This window comes from Globicephala melas, chromosome 20, assembly GCF_963455315.2.
Source record: "Globicephala melas chromosome 20, mGloMel1.2, whole genome shotgun sequence".
Taxonomy (NCBI): domain Eukaryota; kingdom Metazoa; phylum Chordata; class Mammalia; order Artiodactyla; family Delphinidae; genus Globicephala; species Globicephala melas.
This window is the reverse complement of record NC_083333.1, coordinates 12,445,780-12,464,707: the sequence shown is the minus strand read 5'-3', so window position 1 is coordinate 12,464,707 and position 18,928 is coordinate 12,445,780. Positions and strand designations below refer to the sequence as shown.

General features: G+C 43.1%; 1 protein-coding gene across 2 annotated transcripts in view; it reads right to left on the bottom strand.

Moving 5' to 3' along the window:
* Positions 1 to 295: 295 nt before the first annotated feature.
* The window catches only part of NDEL1 (nudE neurodevelopment protein 1 like 1), a 35,272-nt gene continuing 16,639 nt past the window's right edge, over positions 296 to 18,928 (bottom strand). The window contains exons 7-9 of one of the 2 annotated variants that reach the window (XM_030861455.3): positions 15,163 to 15,254; positions 10,240 to 10,391; positions 296 to 3,508 (exon numbers count right to left, since the gene is read on the bottom strand). In XM_030861455.3, the coding sequence (XP_030717315.1) occupies positions 3,415 to 3,508; positions 10,240 to 10,391; positions 15,163 to 15,254 (338 nt within the window). In that variant the 3' untranslated portion in view covers positions 296 to 3,414. Of the gene's footprint in view, positions 3,509 to 6,080; positions 6,974 to 10,239; positions 10,392 to 15,162; positions 15,255 to 18,928 lie in introns of those variants that run through there. The other variant, XM_070044466.1, reaches the window with a different exon arrangement.

Here is an 18,928-nt window from a genome sequence, read left to right as displayed (position 1 = left end):
GTTTCAGGAGCAAGGGATGGGAATGGGTGGTGAGACGAAAATATCTGGAGACAAGAAGCTGTCCTTTGCCACCTGGAAAATCAGCCCCCTCCACGCAGGGAAGACCATGTGGACCCAGGCCAGGGGCAGCTCATTCCTGAAGGTTTCAGTGTGAGCCACGCAAACCTGGCAATCGAGCAGCCCTAGGAGGAGAACCCACTCAGAGGATCTTTAGCTATACAGGCAAGCAGTTAGTAGAACCTTCATACCAGGAAGCAAATGCTCTATTTGAGCAAGTACAAAGCAGCATCTTGAACCAGATACAGAGGGTCACTGACTTACAATGGTTTAAGATTTTTTTTGATTCTAGCATGATGCAAAAGCGATACACTCAACAGAAACCATGCTTTGAATTTTAGATTTTAATCTTCTCCCAGGCTAACAATATGCAGCCCAATCCTCTCTCACAATGCTGGACAGGGCAGTTCCCGGTCAGCCACACAATCACGAGAGTCGACAACCAATACAGTTACAACCATTCTGCACCCAGACAACCGTTTGGTTTTTCACTTTCAGTACACTATTCAATCAATTAGATGAGATAGTCAACACTTAATTATCAAATAGGCTTTGTGTTAGATGATTTTGCCCAACTGTTGGCTAAGCGTTCTGAGCATGTTTAAGGTAGGCGAGACTAAGCTATGATGTTCAGTAGGTTAAGTGTATTAAACGCATTTTCAATTTACAATGAGTGGGTTTACTGGGACGTAATCCCACTGTAAGTGGAGGAAGATCTGGAATCCACGGAGAAAGCTAAAAGAGGCTTGGGGAATCAACCAGCTTCCTCAGGGGGTCATATGCCAAGGGCTGCTGCAGCTATCAAAAACCAAAACTATGTGGGAGTCCTGAAGGGGCCAGAAATAAGCCTAGCAGCACACTCCGTACTTTCACGGACCTGGCCTGTGCTCTCCTGGACCCAAAGCAGTGGTGAGACATCAGTGAATAACACGTGGGCCCCTGCAGCCAGGGCCCTACTCCCAGCCACTGCCTGAATAACAACTGGTGAGATGATCCCAGGGGTGTGCAGCTGGAGAGGAAGTGAGAAATCGCTGGGGAGCCAAGGAAAAGGATTGAAGCTCCAGAACTCATCCTTACTTTAACCAGAGTAGCTCTGTTTGTTATGTTTTAGATTTGGGGTTCCTGCATAAACAAAGAGGTCTGCTAAACGTTGAAACCTCTGATCTAATCCAACCCTTCCAATGATGGCTGGGAAAGAAGCTGGGAGTCTGCCCATCAGTAAGAGACCTGGAGTTTTCTTTTCAACTGTTCGGCCAGCAGAGCTGGGCACAGCACAGACACACCAGGACAAGCGTCTCTCGTGAGTCAACTTATGATGAAATCTCCAGGAACAACTAATAGAAGCTATTCCTGCCTGCATACTGACAGAAGAAAAAATGTTTAATGTATCCTACCTTAATGTTTCTTATTCACTTAGGAACTGGATTCACTTACTTTTCATTTACATACAGTCTTCAAACTACAAACTACTCCGTTTATGCTCTTTGTTATAAGCAGTGCTCAGAATCTGACACATTAGTACAGATGCCCCAGTTAACTCGCTCCTCAAGTCCAGTCACCCTGTCTCTTGCTACTAAACATCTGGCACCTTCTCTCAAGGGATGAGAAGAGAAGCCCAGATCCAAGTAACCTCTAATCCCAGAACACCAGCACATGTCATGAACAGCAGCCCAGCAGGAGGACCACCTCCTGGATCCACCGCGGTTACTCCAAGACTTAGCAAGCTGCCTCCCTCAAAGTGCCGGTCCCTCCTCCCAGATTCCCACACGGGGCCAGGGCTATTCTCAGGCTCTCCTGGAAATCACAGCTAGGAGCACAAACCAGCATCAAGAACCAGCATGAGGAACACATAAGCCACAGGGATGTACTGTACGACACAGGGAACACAGCCGGTACTCTGTATAACTATTAATGGGATATAACCTTTAAAAATTGTGAATCGCTATATTGTATACCTGTAACTTGTGTAAAACTGGACATCAACTATACTTCAATTTTTAAAAAAATAAATAAAAAACAGTCAGCATGAGAATGCCTGTTCACACATCCTGAGGCCGCCTGAATTTTCTTTGCCCTATTCCACAGCTGCTGTCCACATCCCCGTGTCCCATGTCACAACAGAAGTGACATTTGAACCTGGCTTTGCAACTCCAGCTCTTCTCTCCCAGGATGGCAGAAACCCAATAAAGCAACCTCAATCCTTTTTCTTTTTTTTCTGTGAAATTTATTGTTTCCACATTAAAAGATTTTTTTGAGGGGGAGTATTTTTTTTTAACCACGTGATGATCCTACACAGCTGCCCAGAGTAGGACACCATCATAAGTCTTTAACATGCCATATGAGTTCTGAATAAATAAAAGCTACAAAGCCCAAGTTATATACAAATATCTTAGGCAATAATGTTTACAAACCTATGTACAATAAAACAAATGTAAACAGTAAATGCAGCATGAGAGTAATCAAAGGATGCACAGGGACAACCACTTATGGTCAGTCTGCCCCCAGGGGCTGGCACCAGCCAGCCCCTGGAATCAGGCCACTCAACCCTTCCTAACACAACCGGACAGGCCCTCTGAAAACAAAACAAAAACACTCTGAAGGTGTCATTTAACTAAAGGACCAGAGAGCTGGCGAGGAGGTTGCCACCACCCCCTGCCCCGAGTCTCAGGCACATGGAGGAGGAGGAGACGGCAGGGGCACAGCCCTGCACGTGCCCAGGTCCCAGAAGCTCCTGCCACCTGGGCTCAGACAGGCATTTTGCTGCTCTGGGAGGCTAGTCTATGGAATGATAACTGCTAAAGTAAAACCAGAAGGTGCAGAAAATGTTCCCTAATTCAGTGACCTTCCTGACTCTTTGCCAGCAACAGGCCCAAACCGTGGGGGTGGAGGTGGGGGACACATGATCCATGAGCACTGGAGATGCTTGGGTGGGAGCTCAGGAGGAGAGCACACGTCGACCTGATTTGGGGGAGAACCTCTAGAAGATCTGCAATGTCCTAAACATAACTAAATCCTATCAGTACAGCAGGGAGGGGGCTATGAGGCAGGTGTGATGAATGGGTACTTCTGCATCCAGTGACCAAGTAATACGTGTATGTATCACCTTGTGACCCACAAAAGTGCAATCATGTGAAACCAACGGCACTACGGCGAGAAGAGAAAATAGCCAGTATTGATGTCGCGCAGAGTCCTGGGGCTGGGCAGGGCCCAGCAGCCGCCACTGCATGCAGCCTGCCCTCTGCCAGCCGTGGGGAGGCAGACGGAGGGGCACGAGCTGGGCCCGGGCACCGAGGGGTGAGGCGTGGGTGTCCTGGGTTGTTGCAGGAGGGCGGGAGCCCCGACCTGGAGGCCAGGCACTCACACGCTGAGAGGCAGCATACCCGGTGCCGACGACGGGCGCGAGGAGCCCAGACCGGGAGGAGGAGAAGCCGGGTCAAAGCCGTTTACTGCCCTGTGGGGGTGGCCAGAGCAGAGAAGGAAGGGAAGAGAAAGAGAGACTGTCATTTAAAATCACTCGACACACAGCGAAATTCATTTGCTCTCTACAACTATTCCTCTTCCCGGCCTAGAGCAGAATCCTGATGGCCCAGGGGAGAGAGCTGCCTAGAGAGCATGAGCTGGTGAGAGACTTGAGAAGCCTGTGGTCCTGGGGGTGATGACACTACTGCTCCCTTCTCGGCAACTTCATCACACTGGCCGTGGCAGCCACAGCCCTGATTGATTTCCCAACAGAGCAGGTTAAACGTCTACCAGTAGGGAACTACCTAAATAAATAAGGGTACAAACCAACAATGAAATATCATACAGCCATTAAAAACACATTCCAGGGTTCTTAACAGCACGGAAAATATTCCGAATGTAATTAACGCTAGGTGGAAAAAGCATCAGGTTACCAAACTGGATATGCTCCATAATATGAAGGCAAAACAGTGAGTAGTATATATTCTGGACTACAGCCCCTTACACAGCTAGACATTACCACCCAGAGCTAAATCTAGAACGTGTGGACACACACACGCACCCCCACATATACTACAGAAGGAAAATGGAACAATAGTTACTCTTCTTCCCTCTGAGTTGTGGGTAAATTTTATTTACTACTTTATACTTTTCTATTGTTTTCCAAATCTCCTACAATGTACAGGAACATCTTAAATAAGGGGGAGAAAAATAACTTTTTTAAATTGTTCAGCAAGCAAAGACAGATGGGTAGGCTTCTCTGCCACCTTGTGAGACACCAGCCCCGCCCAGCGCAAGCACCTGCAGCCAGGACCCAGCCCCGCCCCAGCCCCAGCGCCCAGCAGCACAGCCTCAGGAAGCAATGAGGGAATGAGTGCAAGGCCTGCAGCCCCTCTCAGGACACCACTGCAGCCCTTCCACACTGACAAACTTCCTAGGAAAATGTGTCCCACTCAAAACTTGGGAGATGCCACCAAGTGCAAGGGGCCGGACTGCCCCACACGTACCCACCACTGTCCCCACCGGCCGACTCATCAGAGGGGCCCAGGGAGTTGAATACAGACTCATGGACAGAGGTTCTCTTAAAAAAGCAAAACACAGACACATTCCCCACCAAGATCAAGATGACAGTTTCATACACTGAAGAGGTGAGGGCAACCTCCTGGAGAAACAGGCATGCAAAGAGACTTGACTAATGACCCTTGACTACTTTGAAGAACAGTTAACATCTGAAGAAACTAACCTGCGTATAGATTTTGAGTTGGAAATCATGCTACCCGCACAGGCCAAGAGCAACAGAAGGGGCTCTGACCAGTGCAATCTCTCCCTGTTGTCCATTTTCCACCTCAGTGATGCACACTCAAGATTTTCTCTTTTCTCTTTGGGCTGGGGAGGTCTGATATTTGAGCTTCATCACATCTGAAAACTTTAACTCATCCCTCCCCATCCTCCAAGGCTGTATGCCTTTGCCTCTTCTGGGGACAGAGCCCACATCCACATGCCATTGTAGCCCTCACATAATAAGCCATTTGTCTGTCATTTGTCTGCCTGGTCCCAGAGCCCTGATGCCTGCCTCTCCTAGAACCTCAGGGAGAACTAACTAGGCAGGCCTCACAAACAGCTGCAGCTTTACACGTGTGGACATCAGATTCCGAGCTGCACAGAGCATGGCAGAAGGCAGGGCTACAGACAGTCCCCAAAACTCGGCAGAAAGGGAGCACTGCTGGGTGCCAAGAAGAACCTGGCGCCTGTCCCACAGGCGTGCAAAAGCAGCAAATGTGAGGACGGCTCCACGTGCAGGCTTAGGACTGAGATTCCTGCATCTTCAGGAATGGACCTTTAAGGAATGTTAAGTTCATCCCCATTGTTATACTGCCAAGGAAACAAAAGCAGGAGAAGGTCCAGCCATTCACCTGAGTGCACCCTGTGAGCTTGTCAATGGGGAGCTGGGCCCACAACCTGCCTCCAGATGCCCAGGCCATTATCCTTTCTCAGTTTCCTCCTGGCCCAGGGACACCTGACAGGCTCCAGTGAACAAGCACGTTGGTGCTCCCACTGCAGGTTGCTCTAATGGGAAAACTAAGCAGTGTGATCCAAAATATAAAGGGAAAACAAGAAACTAGATAACGTAGCTTCTCTGTGTGGACAGAAATGGGAATTCTGGATCTGAAAGTTCTATGGGAGAGAGAGAGAGAGAATAACAATCCCCCAGGGTCTTACCTCGCTCCCCTCTTGGAGTCAAGAATCAGTAAGTAAAAGACCAGGAGGAAGGAGAAAGCTGAACCTAGAGGCAGAATTATCAGTCTGGGGAGGTCCCTTGAGGGAACCGCAAAGCTGTGCAATGAGGAAAGGTTTCCAAGAAAAGAAACATCTCCATACTCACCACATTTGGTTTTAGAGAGCAGCAAAAGAGCCGAAGGGCAATGTCCCAGTGGACAACACAGGACTGAATGGAGAAAAAAATGGGCAGGGATGGAGATACAGATCTGGGAATCATCTAAGTAAAAAAGGTTCCAGAAGCTATAAAATTTCCTGATCATACCACAAAAATCTAGTTTAGGAGTCTGAAAAATAGAGAATCCAGCTAAGATAAGGAACTAAAGGTCAGCTGTAAATGGCAACAGAAGACGTGAAAGAGGGAAAAGAACCAATGCATGTTTAGAAGCTGGTCAGGAGGATAATAAATTTAACACAATATAGATAAAGCATGGGGACTAAATCTGTCAAAGCAAGAACAGGTACACCTGAGAGGGCAGGAAAGAAAAGGAAGAGATCGGGCTAGAGCTAATTCAGGAGAGCAGGCAGACACACTCCAGACCCCAGTCTTCCAGCTATATGGATAAATGGAAGCTCAGCACAGCGCCAGTCCTCGGCCCAGGCTCTGCAAACTGAAATTTACATTCCTGAAAAGGAAGGCAGCCCTTATACACGTCCCCATCTACCATTCCAGTGTCCTGAGGGAACACAAGCGTGAGCACAGAGGAAAGTCCCCACACAGCAAGAATCCAATATCATTAGTGCTGCTTTGAGAAAACAGAAGACACTGGGTAACAGGAAGCACCCCAGGCCCGTGGAGGCAGTCATATGCGGGTCCCAGGGCCTGGCAGTGACCCCCAACCCCCCGCCCCAAGACGGCTGGCGTCATCTCTACCACACTCCCACCTGTAACAGGAGTACCATCAGAGCACTTCACAACCGCCCCAGGACCACTACAGCTAACTTGTTTTTGTTTTGCACAGCTGAACCAATAATAATGGTGCACAGTCAAATCAAACAGGAACTTGAAAGCTCACTCATGGGCTGGAAGTTGGTTAAAGCAGTCAGCCCCATGCAGTTAGTAAAACCAGTTTGTTAATGTTAACTTGTCTTCCACCACACACCATGATTAAGAATGAAAGAGCACAGCAAACAAGTTCAGTTACCCATGAACAACGTGGGAAATATAACTTTTTCTTGCCTAGTAAAAGAAAGGAAAACATATTAAACAGTAATACAAATACTATTTTCACACCATGCCCTAAAATTAGTTTACGTTCACCTACACCCAACCCAAAAGAAATCAGACTGGCTTACAAAATTAGGACAAGTGATACGTAAGAAGCTAAACAAAAGCTATGGAGAAAACAAGAACATTTTTGAGAGAACTCAAATGACTGCACTGCATGTGAACTGGTGTCCTTTTGGATGAGTGATATGAACGGCTGGTAGCAGTTGGAGGAAACAGCAACAAAAGGGAAGTAGGCCCAGCAACCCGCATTTTAGGGACTGAAGTGATCAGACTAGATAAAATCCTGACTCCAAGAAGCCCTCAACTAATCAGAACTTACAAAATATTTTCAAATCCCATAAAGCAATACATAACAATAAGGCTTTATGTTTACGTGGTAAGGCGTTGCTTCATCTCAAGATTCTGAGGGAAGCAGGAGCGCACAGTGTATACACACACATTCAATACGTGCACACGCACGCAAACCAACTTTGGCAAACTCTCCCAAACAGTAACGGTGCTACAGACAGACTCCTGGGAGTGAGAGGCAGCAGGCAAGTTCTAGAGCCAAAGGCTTTTTTTAAATGGAAAGCTTCTTCTCATGCTGAAACTACAAGCTACACTTCTACAAGAACTGTCATTTATGCTTTTAACCAGCCAGGTCTAATAATGGTGCTGGGAGTGGGGATATTTACCCCTTCCTTTTGCAGCAGGTATATGCCATCATGGTTTTTATCTAGTCACCAGGTGAGCAGGAAGGAAGGCCAGAGGTAAAAAGCCAGGCAGGCCAAAAGGAAGCCAGAATCAAAGCAAAGCAGCAAGGAAGTAAGAACATAGCAAAACCCACACGAGAGTTATCCTCAGGAAGATGGCAACTACAAACGTAACTCGAGCAAGAATAGGTTAATATTTGAGTGTGCATATACAACCATTTACCATGTAAACTAAACACTTGAGAAAAAGCCAACCCACAAAACCATATCTCATTCTTAACAGAAAGAATACAATTAAAAATTTGTTCTGGGCTTCCCTGGTGGCACAGTGGTTGAGAGTCCGCCTGCCGATGCAGGGGACACGGGTTCGTGCCCCGGTCCGGGAAGATCCCACATGCCGCGGAGCGGCTGGGCCCGTGAGCCGTGGCCGCTGGGCCTGCGCGTCCGGAGCCTGTGCTCCACAACGGGAGAGGCCACAACAGTGAGAGGCCCGCGTACCGCCAAAAAAAAAAAAAAAAATGACACTCCTCAAGGTTGCCTGGAACTCCTAAACATGTGGAATATTAATTTTATTCTTACCACCACTGAGGAGCCCCAACGGTTAGAATAAAGTTCTGATTTATATGTTGATATTTTAGAATGTGCTTTTAATGAAATGTGTATAAAGAAAGCCCTGATTTATATATTATTTTAGAATGTGCTCCTTAATGAAATACATATACTTCAAGGTAGAATTCTCTTAAGGGAGAGAGAAAAACCAGAACACTCCACTCCACAAGGATGAACAACAAAAAGCTTTTTAGAGTGGACTATGTATCAAATCAAGGCCTCCACAAATGTGCCACTGTCACTGAGGAAAGCAGAAAATACAAGTTCCTTTAAGAAGTTGTGAAAATTTCTATACTGCTTTCACAGAACAAGGACAAGCTGCCTCTATGACTCAAAGCAGAGACAGTGGCAAGGGACCACTGGTGCCTCAGTTGCTGCTCCACTACCAGCTACCTTAAGTCACACGGTCAGCATCTCAGACCATAGGTCCTAACCAGTTACCTAGACCAAGGCACACCCATACAAGAGTATATGCATGCAGCATTTTGTTGGTTTGTTTTTTTTTAATTGAGTAGAACAATATGTACTGACACGGAAAGATACTGGCAATATAAGTCACCACAGGCATATTGTAGAGCAGTATTTAAAGTATCCCAGGGACTTCCCTGGTGGCACAGTGGTTAAGAATCCACCTGCCAATGCAGGAGACATGGGTTTGAGACCTGGTCTGGGAAGATCCCACGTGCCGTGGAGCAACTAAGCCCATGCGCCACAACTTCTGAGCCTGTGCTCTAGAGCCCGCAAGCCACAACTACTGGAGCCCGCGTGCCTAGAGCTTGTGCTCCGCAACAAGAGAAGCCACCGCAATGAGGAGCCCGCGCACCACAATGATGAATAGCCCCTGCTCGCCGCAACTAGAGAAAGCCCGTGTGCAGCAACGAAGACCCAATGCAGCCAAAAAAAAAAAAAGAATCCGTCTGCCAACGCAGGGGACACAGGTTCGATCCCTGGTCCGGGAAGGTCCCACACGCCATGGAGCAACTAAGCCCGTGCTCCACAACTACTGAGCCTGCGCTCTAGAGCCCACGAGCCACAACTACTGAGCCCACATGCCACAACTACTGAAGCTCACATGCCTAGAGCCTGTGCTCCGCAACAAGAGAAGCCACCGCAGTGAGAAGCCCGCGCACCACAACAAAGAGTAGCCCCCGCTCGCCGCAACTAGAGAAAGCCCGCGCACAGCAATGAAGACCTAACACAGCCAAAAATAAATAAATTAATTAAATAAATAAAATAAAGTAGCCCATAAGTTTTTAAAAGTGTATAGCAGATGCATAAAAATATGATTTTACATGCCTAGGAATAACTATAAGGATGCAAAAACAGTGTGAAAACGGAAAACACTTTTTACTTTATATACTCTGTACCAACTGACATATTTTTTGTATTAAGGATGTACCACTGCTTTAATCTTACAACAATTTTTTTTAATTCTCAATTCCCCAAAAAACATCTTCACATTATACAAAACTTGTATCTCCTAAACTGTACTTGATCCAGTGGTTTTATATTTTTCTAAAATCTTCAGACAGAAGGTTTGTTGAAGAGTTCACACATACATGACCATCATGTTCTCTTCTACTCTTAACAAATATTTGCCAAGAAAGTCTACTAGCCTGCAAGCACCTTGAGCACAAGGACTGCATCATAGTCATCTTTAAATCCCCAGAGCCTAACACAGCTGCCTTTCAAGAGTCTGCTTCCCAGGACAGAAGCTTCAGAGTCAGGGTTCCCAGGGCAACAGACTCCATGGGGACTAGAAGACAACAGACTTCATGTCCCCTAAGATCTCAATGATAACGCTTCAGGTAGGTTTATCAAACTGAGTTTATCTTTTCAAAGTTCAACAAGCTCAATTAATAATGGGCAACTTCACTACCCAAAAAATTAACGTTTAGAATTTCCAAGACTTACCCTTTGTCGAAGAAAGACGTGTGCCCTGATCGAGAGAACTTCGTGCCGTTGCTATTCATCACCCCACAGTTAACATTCCCTGAAATATAGGATTTTCGTGATGCTTGGTCCTTTGCAAAATTCCTGCAAGCTGCTAATTTGGATTCTAAAGCCTACAAAAGGAAGAAGGAATGATTTGGTTGTCAAAACAGTAGCTGCACATAAAAATTTGCATTTCAAACCATTTCTATTTCAAGACTCAAATCTTATTCTCTCAGTTGATAATGGTGGCTGTTTAAGCCATATCAATCACCTTTCTAATAGAAAGAGGGAATATTTATGCTGACTCCCTTTCTAATGAACTCAGAATATACATTTCTCTCAGTGTTACTGAGGGATACAGATATAATCCTCACCTTACAACTAAGAAAAATGTGGCACAGTATACAGAGATGTATCCCAGGTCTCTTGGCCCTATCCACCGTTTCTTTCTAAGTTGTGGACTGTTAGTTGGCTAGTTGGGTGTGTGCGTGTGTGTGTTCTGGGAGCAAGCATTTTAAAGAATGCAAAAACATCACTTGAAAAATTTTTAAAGCGGCCAATTCTTTCTTTAGGGCTTCAGGTTAGTCATTTCTACTGTATCAGAATGGATAAGTTCATTTACAACACCTCACATGAAGTTAAACGCTACTCTACTTCTGAGAGCACATTGTAAAACGTCTAATACCCTTCGTCTATAATTAAATAATTCACCTGAAAATGACACCAGTCCGTTAGCATTTACCTCTAAACTGAGTGCCTGCTTAGCACCTGTCACCACAACACCTGGTCAGTGCCAGGCTCTACAAACCAACAGATGACATGAAGAGAACAGAAGTTTCTCATCAATTTCCATTGCTCACAAATATCACCAACTCCCCCTTTCCCACAAACACTTTACCAAATCAAACCCCTCTCCCCGAAAAAAAAAAAAAAGACAAAAAATAGTCCAATCCTATTATCCATGACACTAAGGAATGTGGAATACATAGATAAATTAAACCCACAGGGACTTCCCTGGTGGCACAGTGGTTAAGAATCTGCCTGCCAATGCAGGGGACGTGGGTTTGAGCCCTAGTCAGGGAAGATCCCACATGCTGAGGAGCAACTGAGCCCGTGCACCACAACTATTGAGCCCACATGCCACAACTACTGAAGCCCATGTGCCTAGAGCCTGTGCTCCACAAAAAGAGAAGCCACCACAACGAGAAGCCCGCACGCCGCAACGAGAAGCCTGCACGCCGCAACGAGAAGCCCGCACGCCGCAACGAGAAGCCCCACGCACCGCAATGAAGAGTAGCCCCCGTCACCGCAACTAGAGAAAGCCCGTACGCAGCAACAAAGACCCAACGCAGCCAAAAATAAATGCATAAAATAAATTTAAAAAAATTAAATCCACAGATAACATATTCCACTCTGAGAACCCTCCCCCCATAATTTCAACAACGGCTATTAAGACAGAGCAACAGAAACAGACTGAAACTTCTTTCTCTTCTCCTTTCTTAAAACAAAAGTACCATGACCTAGTAAAATAACAACGAAAGAAGGAAGAGAGGTAGTGACCTTGTAGGACAAGCTCTGAAAAAGCATTTTTTCAGCATCTTCTTAAATAGACACATACACAATAAAAATTGAGAGCCATTAATTTCCTATATTCAAGACACTCATTTATTTGTTCTGATATTTGCTGAGAATCTATCATATAACAGGCACAACTTGTATCTGAGGTGTCAGTGAGACAGCCTAATGCAAGCACTGGGTCTGGCAGTCAAAAACAGTGGCCTAGCAATCAAGATTTAGAGCATATCCACACCAAGTAGGAGATGAAACTGTGGTTGTGAAGAAGATCAGAAAGGTAAGGACAGAACTCTGAGCAAAATCAACACCGAAAGGGTGGGCAGATGAAGACCCAACAAGGTGACCAACAGGAACAGGCAGGAAGGCAAGCAGACGTGACACAGCGACACAGCATCAGAAAAGCAGAGAAAAGAAGGCCATTTCAAAAAAATAAGTCAGTGTTGAATGTTTCAAGTAAAATTAGGACAGAACAGCATCCCTTGGATTTGACAGCACTGAGATCATCAGTGAGCAATTTGAGTGGAGTGAGCAGGAAACATAGCCCAGACTAGGCTATCTGGGGAGTGTGTATGCCATCAAAAATGCTAACGATAAATGGAGACATGCTTTCAAAAACTTGGCTGGGAAGGGAAAAGAGAAACAGAATGACAGCTAAAGAGAGATGCAGGGTAAAAGGAAAGAATAGCTGCTTTTATTTTGCTCTTAAGGTTTAAAAAGTGTATAATATGTAATATATAAATATTAGATATAAAGTATAAATAGTAAATATAAAGTATATATATGTAATACATTATATATAAATATTGCATATAAATATTAAAACATATAGTAAAAGTCTGAAGATACAGGAGACATAAAGATGAGAAGGCTGGAAGGAATGAGATCCAAAGCACAGAGGGACAAAATTAGCCATGGGAGGAATGTGATACTTTTACCACTGAGATAAAAAGGAAGAACAGCCACAGAGGTAATAATAGGAGAGTACTAAAAGAAGGTTAAGAGAGGAAAACAAAGTTTAAATAGATGGCCTTGATTTCTCAGTGGAAGAGGATGCAAGAGTGGGAATGGGGCTTCCAGGTGAAGTCAGCGGACAAAGTAGTGTGAAGAAGTAGAAAATGAAATATTCATAAAAGTATGCAGGGGCTGGAGGATAACAGCAGACCAAAAATTCTAACGACACCTTAGAAGACAAACTGTCAGCTGAATGTGTAAACAATGCAAGGACTCTAAGTTCAACTTTCGTGCACCATTTCTAAATAAACTACTTAAGGTACTAAAGCAAAACAGGCAACAAAGATGACAACATGGGGTCCAGGAACAGGCAGAACTAACCCAAGAGTATAATGAAGAGAAATTCAAGGCTGACAGCAGTGCAGCAGCCCTAGAAGCATATCAGAGCACTCAGTAAATAAGAAGCCGGAAGATACAAGATATAGCAAAGAAAGTGTATGTTTCTTCCCTCCACAAGAAAACAAAGGTAATCAGAAATGCTAAGTAAGACCCATGATAACAAAGATATCCAATGATATACAAATTATATATGCATACAAAGGCTGAATGTAATTTTAAAAAATAAAAATGGTTGAATTCATTGAAATGACAGGATTTTAGCTTTTTTCTTTTTATTTATTTTATTGTGATCTTGTAAAAATTGTTTTGCAGTGAAAATAATAAAAAAGATGGCCAATTTTAAAAAATGTTAAGAAAAAGACATACATGTCAACTGTGATACAAATATGAAAAAACCTAATATGGTTTTGAGTAAATAATAGGTAAAGAACAAAATGCTTGAAACACCTGTTGAGCAGCACAAGTAAAACAGCCCTAGAGCCCAGCTCCTCCTCTATGATTATTCAGTAAATAATACACATGTAGGCATAATATTTTAGGTGCTGTTGACTAATTTTCAGAACCAACCAATGGAGAGCTCAAGAAGGGACAGAGACACACACACACAACAGGGAGCTGAGATACAGTCTAATAAATTCATAAACATAGTTTAAGCATGTTATTTAAAGTTATAAAAATAACCAACAGAAGAACAAAAAAAAAATTAGGAGGATGTAAGTTAAATTCCTCATCTTTTTGCTTAAAGTTGTTAAAATACTGAAAAGCAAGCACATTCCTTCAAGTTATAGGTTACAACAAATAGGTTACACTATTACAACGCAACTCTTACGACAGCTAGGTTAAAGAAATTATGTTAGGAGTAAGGGAAGATTGCTCTATGTATGAATGATTTGTACACATTACTTTTTACAGTAACTTTAAAATGCAGATTTAGAGTTAATCTGACGGTCAGACAATAATTTTATGAGCCAGAAAAGGTAACAATAGGACCTTCTATCTTGGCCTCCCATTTCTTCTTTATGTAAAGTATAATGCAATTTCTGCTTTTTACAGAGTCACACGCACACAAAAATAAGTGAATGGGCAGTGGATAGTGGGAAGTTTCAGGGGTAGATTATTGAAAAGAGAAAAGTCACTGAGGGAAACAGGAAAGAAAACTGACTAATGCTAGAAATGCTAACTTTATAGTGGCTTAAAAATCCACAAGGTCATATGACTGTTTCCTGTGATCTGGATGCAGGAAAGAAATCCAGTTCCTTGACTGATCCAGGCTGCAGGTCTCCTCCATGGCCAAAGAGCCCATGAGTCAACAATGGCAGAGTAAGCGATCCGTGGATCACAGATGAGTAGGAACAAAGTGAAAGCAAGAGATAAGTGAAAAATCAAAACAAGAGTACTGCTCTCGATAAAGTCAAAGAGTAGGTATTACACAGAGTAAAAAATTGAATAAGCACAAAACCAAGTTTAATATTCCAAAAGCCGAAATGTTCTGGAATGCAAGGTTAGAGCCAAGGAGACAGCACAGGAGTTGAGGGGGCCAAGCAGCAGTAAGACGTGTATGACTAAGAGAAGAAATTCATGTCATGAGCCAATGCGGAAGTCCTATGAAGAAAAAGCCCGGGGATGACCAGGAGGACAGCAGGCAGAGCAAAGAAAAGGATCAGAGGGCGGTATAAGACACACAGCCTTAGAGGAAGGAGGAGGAATCACGATGTTTTAGTAACAGCCATGGGGAACATGAAGAAGGCCCAGTGGGAACCTGGGAGCTAAGCACAGGGACCCTCTGCAGAGGCACTGGCAAGGCTGAGCCCTGGAGGTGTTCACAGTCTCAGCTGGTCACTGGATGCTCTTGCTTCTCAGCTTAATTACAGACTTTAACACAGGAAGGTATCCTTTTTTCTTCCCTCGCTGCAAATTAAGAAATAATTCATTACCTTGGCAGCTGAAACACCTAGTGATAAATAATTAAAGGCTTACCCCTACTTTCCGTAAGAGGTCCCCCACGATGTTTAGTGCTGATATCCTAGCTGAAGGAGTCAGTGGACTGGTACCAAAGCCGTTTGGTATAGCTAGAGAAAAATAAAAGGTGAGTGATTACTCTTGCAGTTCCCTTTACATTTGGGTTTTGATATTACAAAGCAGTATACGCTCAATGAAAAATCAGTATAGTATTCCAAACTGTGGATAAAGTGGAGATACCACAAATATCTCCGTTGGATGTTTAGATTATATCCAATTTTTCATCATTATAAACAATGCTAAAAGGACATATACCCTTAAAACATCTAGACAAGTATTTCTGGATTTCCTGCCAATTTGATAGTCACTTTGTTTTAATTTTTGTTTCCCTAATCAAAGAGTCATTTGAATCTTTTTTTCTGGAAGTCATCTGTTTAATCTCTGCACTTTTTTCTACTGGGTTGTCTTTAATCAATTTGCAAGGGCACTATACACTATAGATATTCACCTTTTCTCTTATATATGTTGTACTTCCCAGTGTGACATTTATCTCTTCAACTTTGTGGTTTGGGGGGGAGCCTTGGGCTTCCTCACTGCAACATAATAAAAATGTTCCCCACATTTTCTCCTAATGTTTTTCTAAAAAACTTTTCACCACTTAGATTAGTAAACTCATCAAATATCTAAATTTTTCCCCTCCAAATGGATATCTAATTGTCATAATACCATTTAGTGAAAAAGATTTATCTCATCTGAAATGGCACTAAAACCACACACTGAATTCTCTATACATTTCAAGTTCCATTAAATTATTTGTCTATTCTACCAGAAATATGCTGCTTTAGTTATTATAGTGTTAAAATATATTTCCTAAAGGGCAAAGCCTCTTCTTGTTACTAACCTATTTCAAACTTTTATTGACTATTCTTGCACATTTACTCTTCCAGAGTAACTTTATTAAAAATAAAGTTTTAGGGGCTTCCCTGGTGGCACAGTGGTTGAGAGTCCGCCTGCCGACGCGGGGGACACGGGTTCGTGGCCCGGTCCGGGAAGATCCCACATGCCGCAGAGCGGCTGGGCCCGTGAGCCATGGCCGCTGAGCCTGCGCGTCCGGAGCCTGTGCTCCGCAATGGGAGAGGCCACAACAGTGAGAGGTCCGCATACCGAAAAAAAATAAAAAATTAAAAATAAATAAATAAAGTTTTATTTTTATTTTATATTTGGCTGCATTGGATCTCTGTTGCTGCACGTGGGCTTTTCTCTGGTTGAGGGGAGTGGGGGCTACTCTTTGTTGCGGTGCGCGGGCTTCTCATTGCGATGGCTTCTCTTGTTGTGGAGCACGGGCTCTAGGCACACGGGCTCAGTAGCTGTGGCTCGCGGGCTCTAGAGCGCAGGCTCAGTCGTGGCGCACAGGCTTAGTTGCTCCGCGGCATGTGGGATCTTCCCGGACCAGGGCTCGAACCCGTGTCCCCTGTGTTGGCAGGCAGATTCTTAACCACTGCACCACCAGGGAAGCCCCACAGTAACTTTAAAATGAACTTCACAACTTAAAAAACCTATTCGAATTTTTATTAGAAATTTAAACTATTGAATGATTTGGGGAAAATGGATATTGCAACTAAATTAAGTCTTCCTATTCTGAATCATGGTATTTAACATGATAATTATTCACATCTTCTTTCATGCCCCTCAGCAAAGGTTTTCAGTCGTGCACATTTCTTCAATTTATTTTTGAGATATTAAAGCATGGCGGTTAAGAGCTCTGGAGCTAAACTGCTAGAAACACATCCATCTCTGCCATTAACTGTGTGACCTTAAGTAACCAAATGTGAAAGGGGGCTAATAATAGCACTTAAACCATAAGGTTGTTGTTAAGTTTAAATTCATTAATAAATTTTTTAAATGCAGACCACACAGTAAGTGCTCAATAAATGTTACTATTATTTTTATCTGCTTTCTACAGAGTTGTAATCAGCAGGTAAAATGCTTTTATTGCTGCTGCTGCTACCCTTGTCCTCTAGAATATAATCACACTGAAGGCAGCAACTTAGTCTTATTAGACTACTATCCTCCCCACATCCTGAGTAATACTTGACACATAACAGGTGCTCAGTGTGATACAAATAAACTGCTATACTTCTCTTGGCAGCAATTTCTGGATCTTGTTTTTCCCTATTCCCCTCGAATTTTATATTTTAGGTATTATTAAATCTGTACTTTTATGGTAAGTTGTCTTGAATGCTTTTTGGAAACAGGCATTTTATCAATAAAACACAATTAGAGCTAGACCACTTCGTAGAGATCAGCTCTTCAATCTTGCCACTGATTTCTCTAACCTCTGGCTTCTCACTGTGTCTGTGCAGACTTTCTTGTCATGAAACGGCAGCTTTTAGGTCAGTGAAAGCTCATGCTATCAGTTCCAATTGAAAAACATGTCTGACTGGACAAATATTACTGCCTTAGGGCTGACATTATTGTAACTGTGCCAGAGCAAAGCTGTATGTCCTACTAACACCCCCTTGAGGTTCCAGACTATTCTGATTAGTGCTCAACTGAAGAACTTTCAGAATTTATCTGCATAATTCTAATTAGTAACATAAAAGCAAAGCTTTGTTAATTCTCAAATGCTAGTAATTCTAAGGTCCTCAAATACACAAGCAGCCATTCCGGAAAAACGAGAGCTTCTGATGACTGCTGTAATCTATATACTGCCTGCTCTGTATTCTCAGCAGCAGAGTCAGCACATACCACTACAATCAATAACGTAACTATACAGAATTTTCACATACCTTACCTCAGCTCATAAAAAGACGAAAATAGGGTGACTTATCTATTGAAGGGCTACTGAGCACTTGAAATGTGGCCAACGCAATCAGAAACTCAATTTTAAATTTTAATTCATTTAAATCAATAAAAATTTTAAATTTAAATAGTCACATTGGAGTAGCTACTGTATTGGGCAGCACAAACATGGAGTGCACTAACCACCCAGACAGAAACCTTCTCGTATCACTCTGAAAGATAAAGTCCTATATTTTTTAAAAAAGTGTGAAGAAAGACAGCTTCCATTGGGGGAGAAGAAAGTATGGGGGGTGGGGTGTGGAAGTAGCTGAAATATGATCTCCAAGCTGCAAAAACTAAATAAATCTCAATTGAGAGCTTCAGGGTTCCGTTCTTAACGTTCTATCTAGTGGCTACTAAATCGTTTTTCAGCTTACCTGGATTTAAAAAACACCCTGACTGATGGCAAAAGGCATATTCTTTCTGTACTATTCATCAGTTACTCTGAACATCACCTATGAAAATGGCAGCTACTGAGGCATGTTATAGAATGGACATGTCCACGCAAGCCAATCTTAAGACAAGTCTGAATGGTAACTCAGTGAGTCTCTGTACTTTCTGTGTATAAAGCCTTCTAGTCTCCCATGATATGTCAAGTGGCAAAAGAAATAAAACTGCATTTAAATACAATCCCAAACACAACACCATAAAGCAACTATACTCAAATAAAAATTAATTAAAAAAAAATACGATCCCAAAACTTGTGTGTAATAAGGTGGCACAAACACAAAAAAGCACACACAATAGAAAAAAATTCAAAGTGTTAATAGGAGTTGACTTTGAGCCCTAAGATTGCAGATGGATTTTATTTTTTCTCTTGTTTTTAATTTTTTCTACATGAACATGTATTACTGCTATAGTCAAAAAATAAACTTCCCTTAAAAACCTTTATTAAAATTTCAATTTATTAAGCTGCTCTTGTCTTAAATGTAGCCCTCATCTC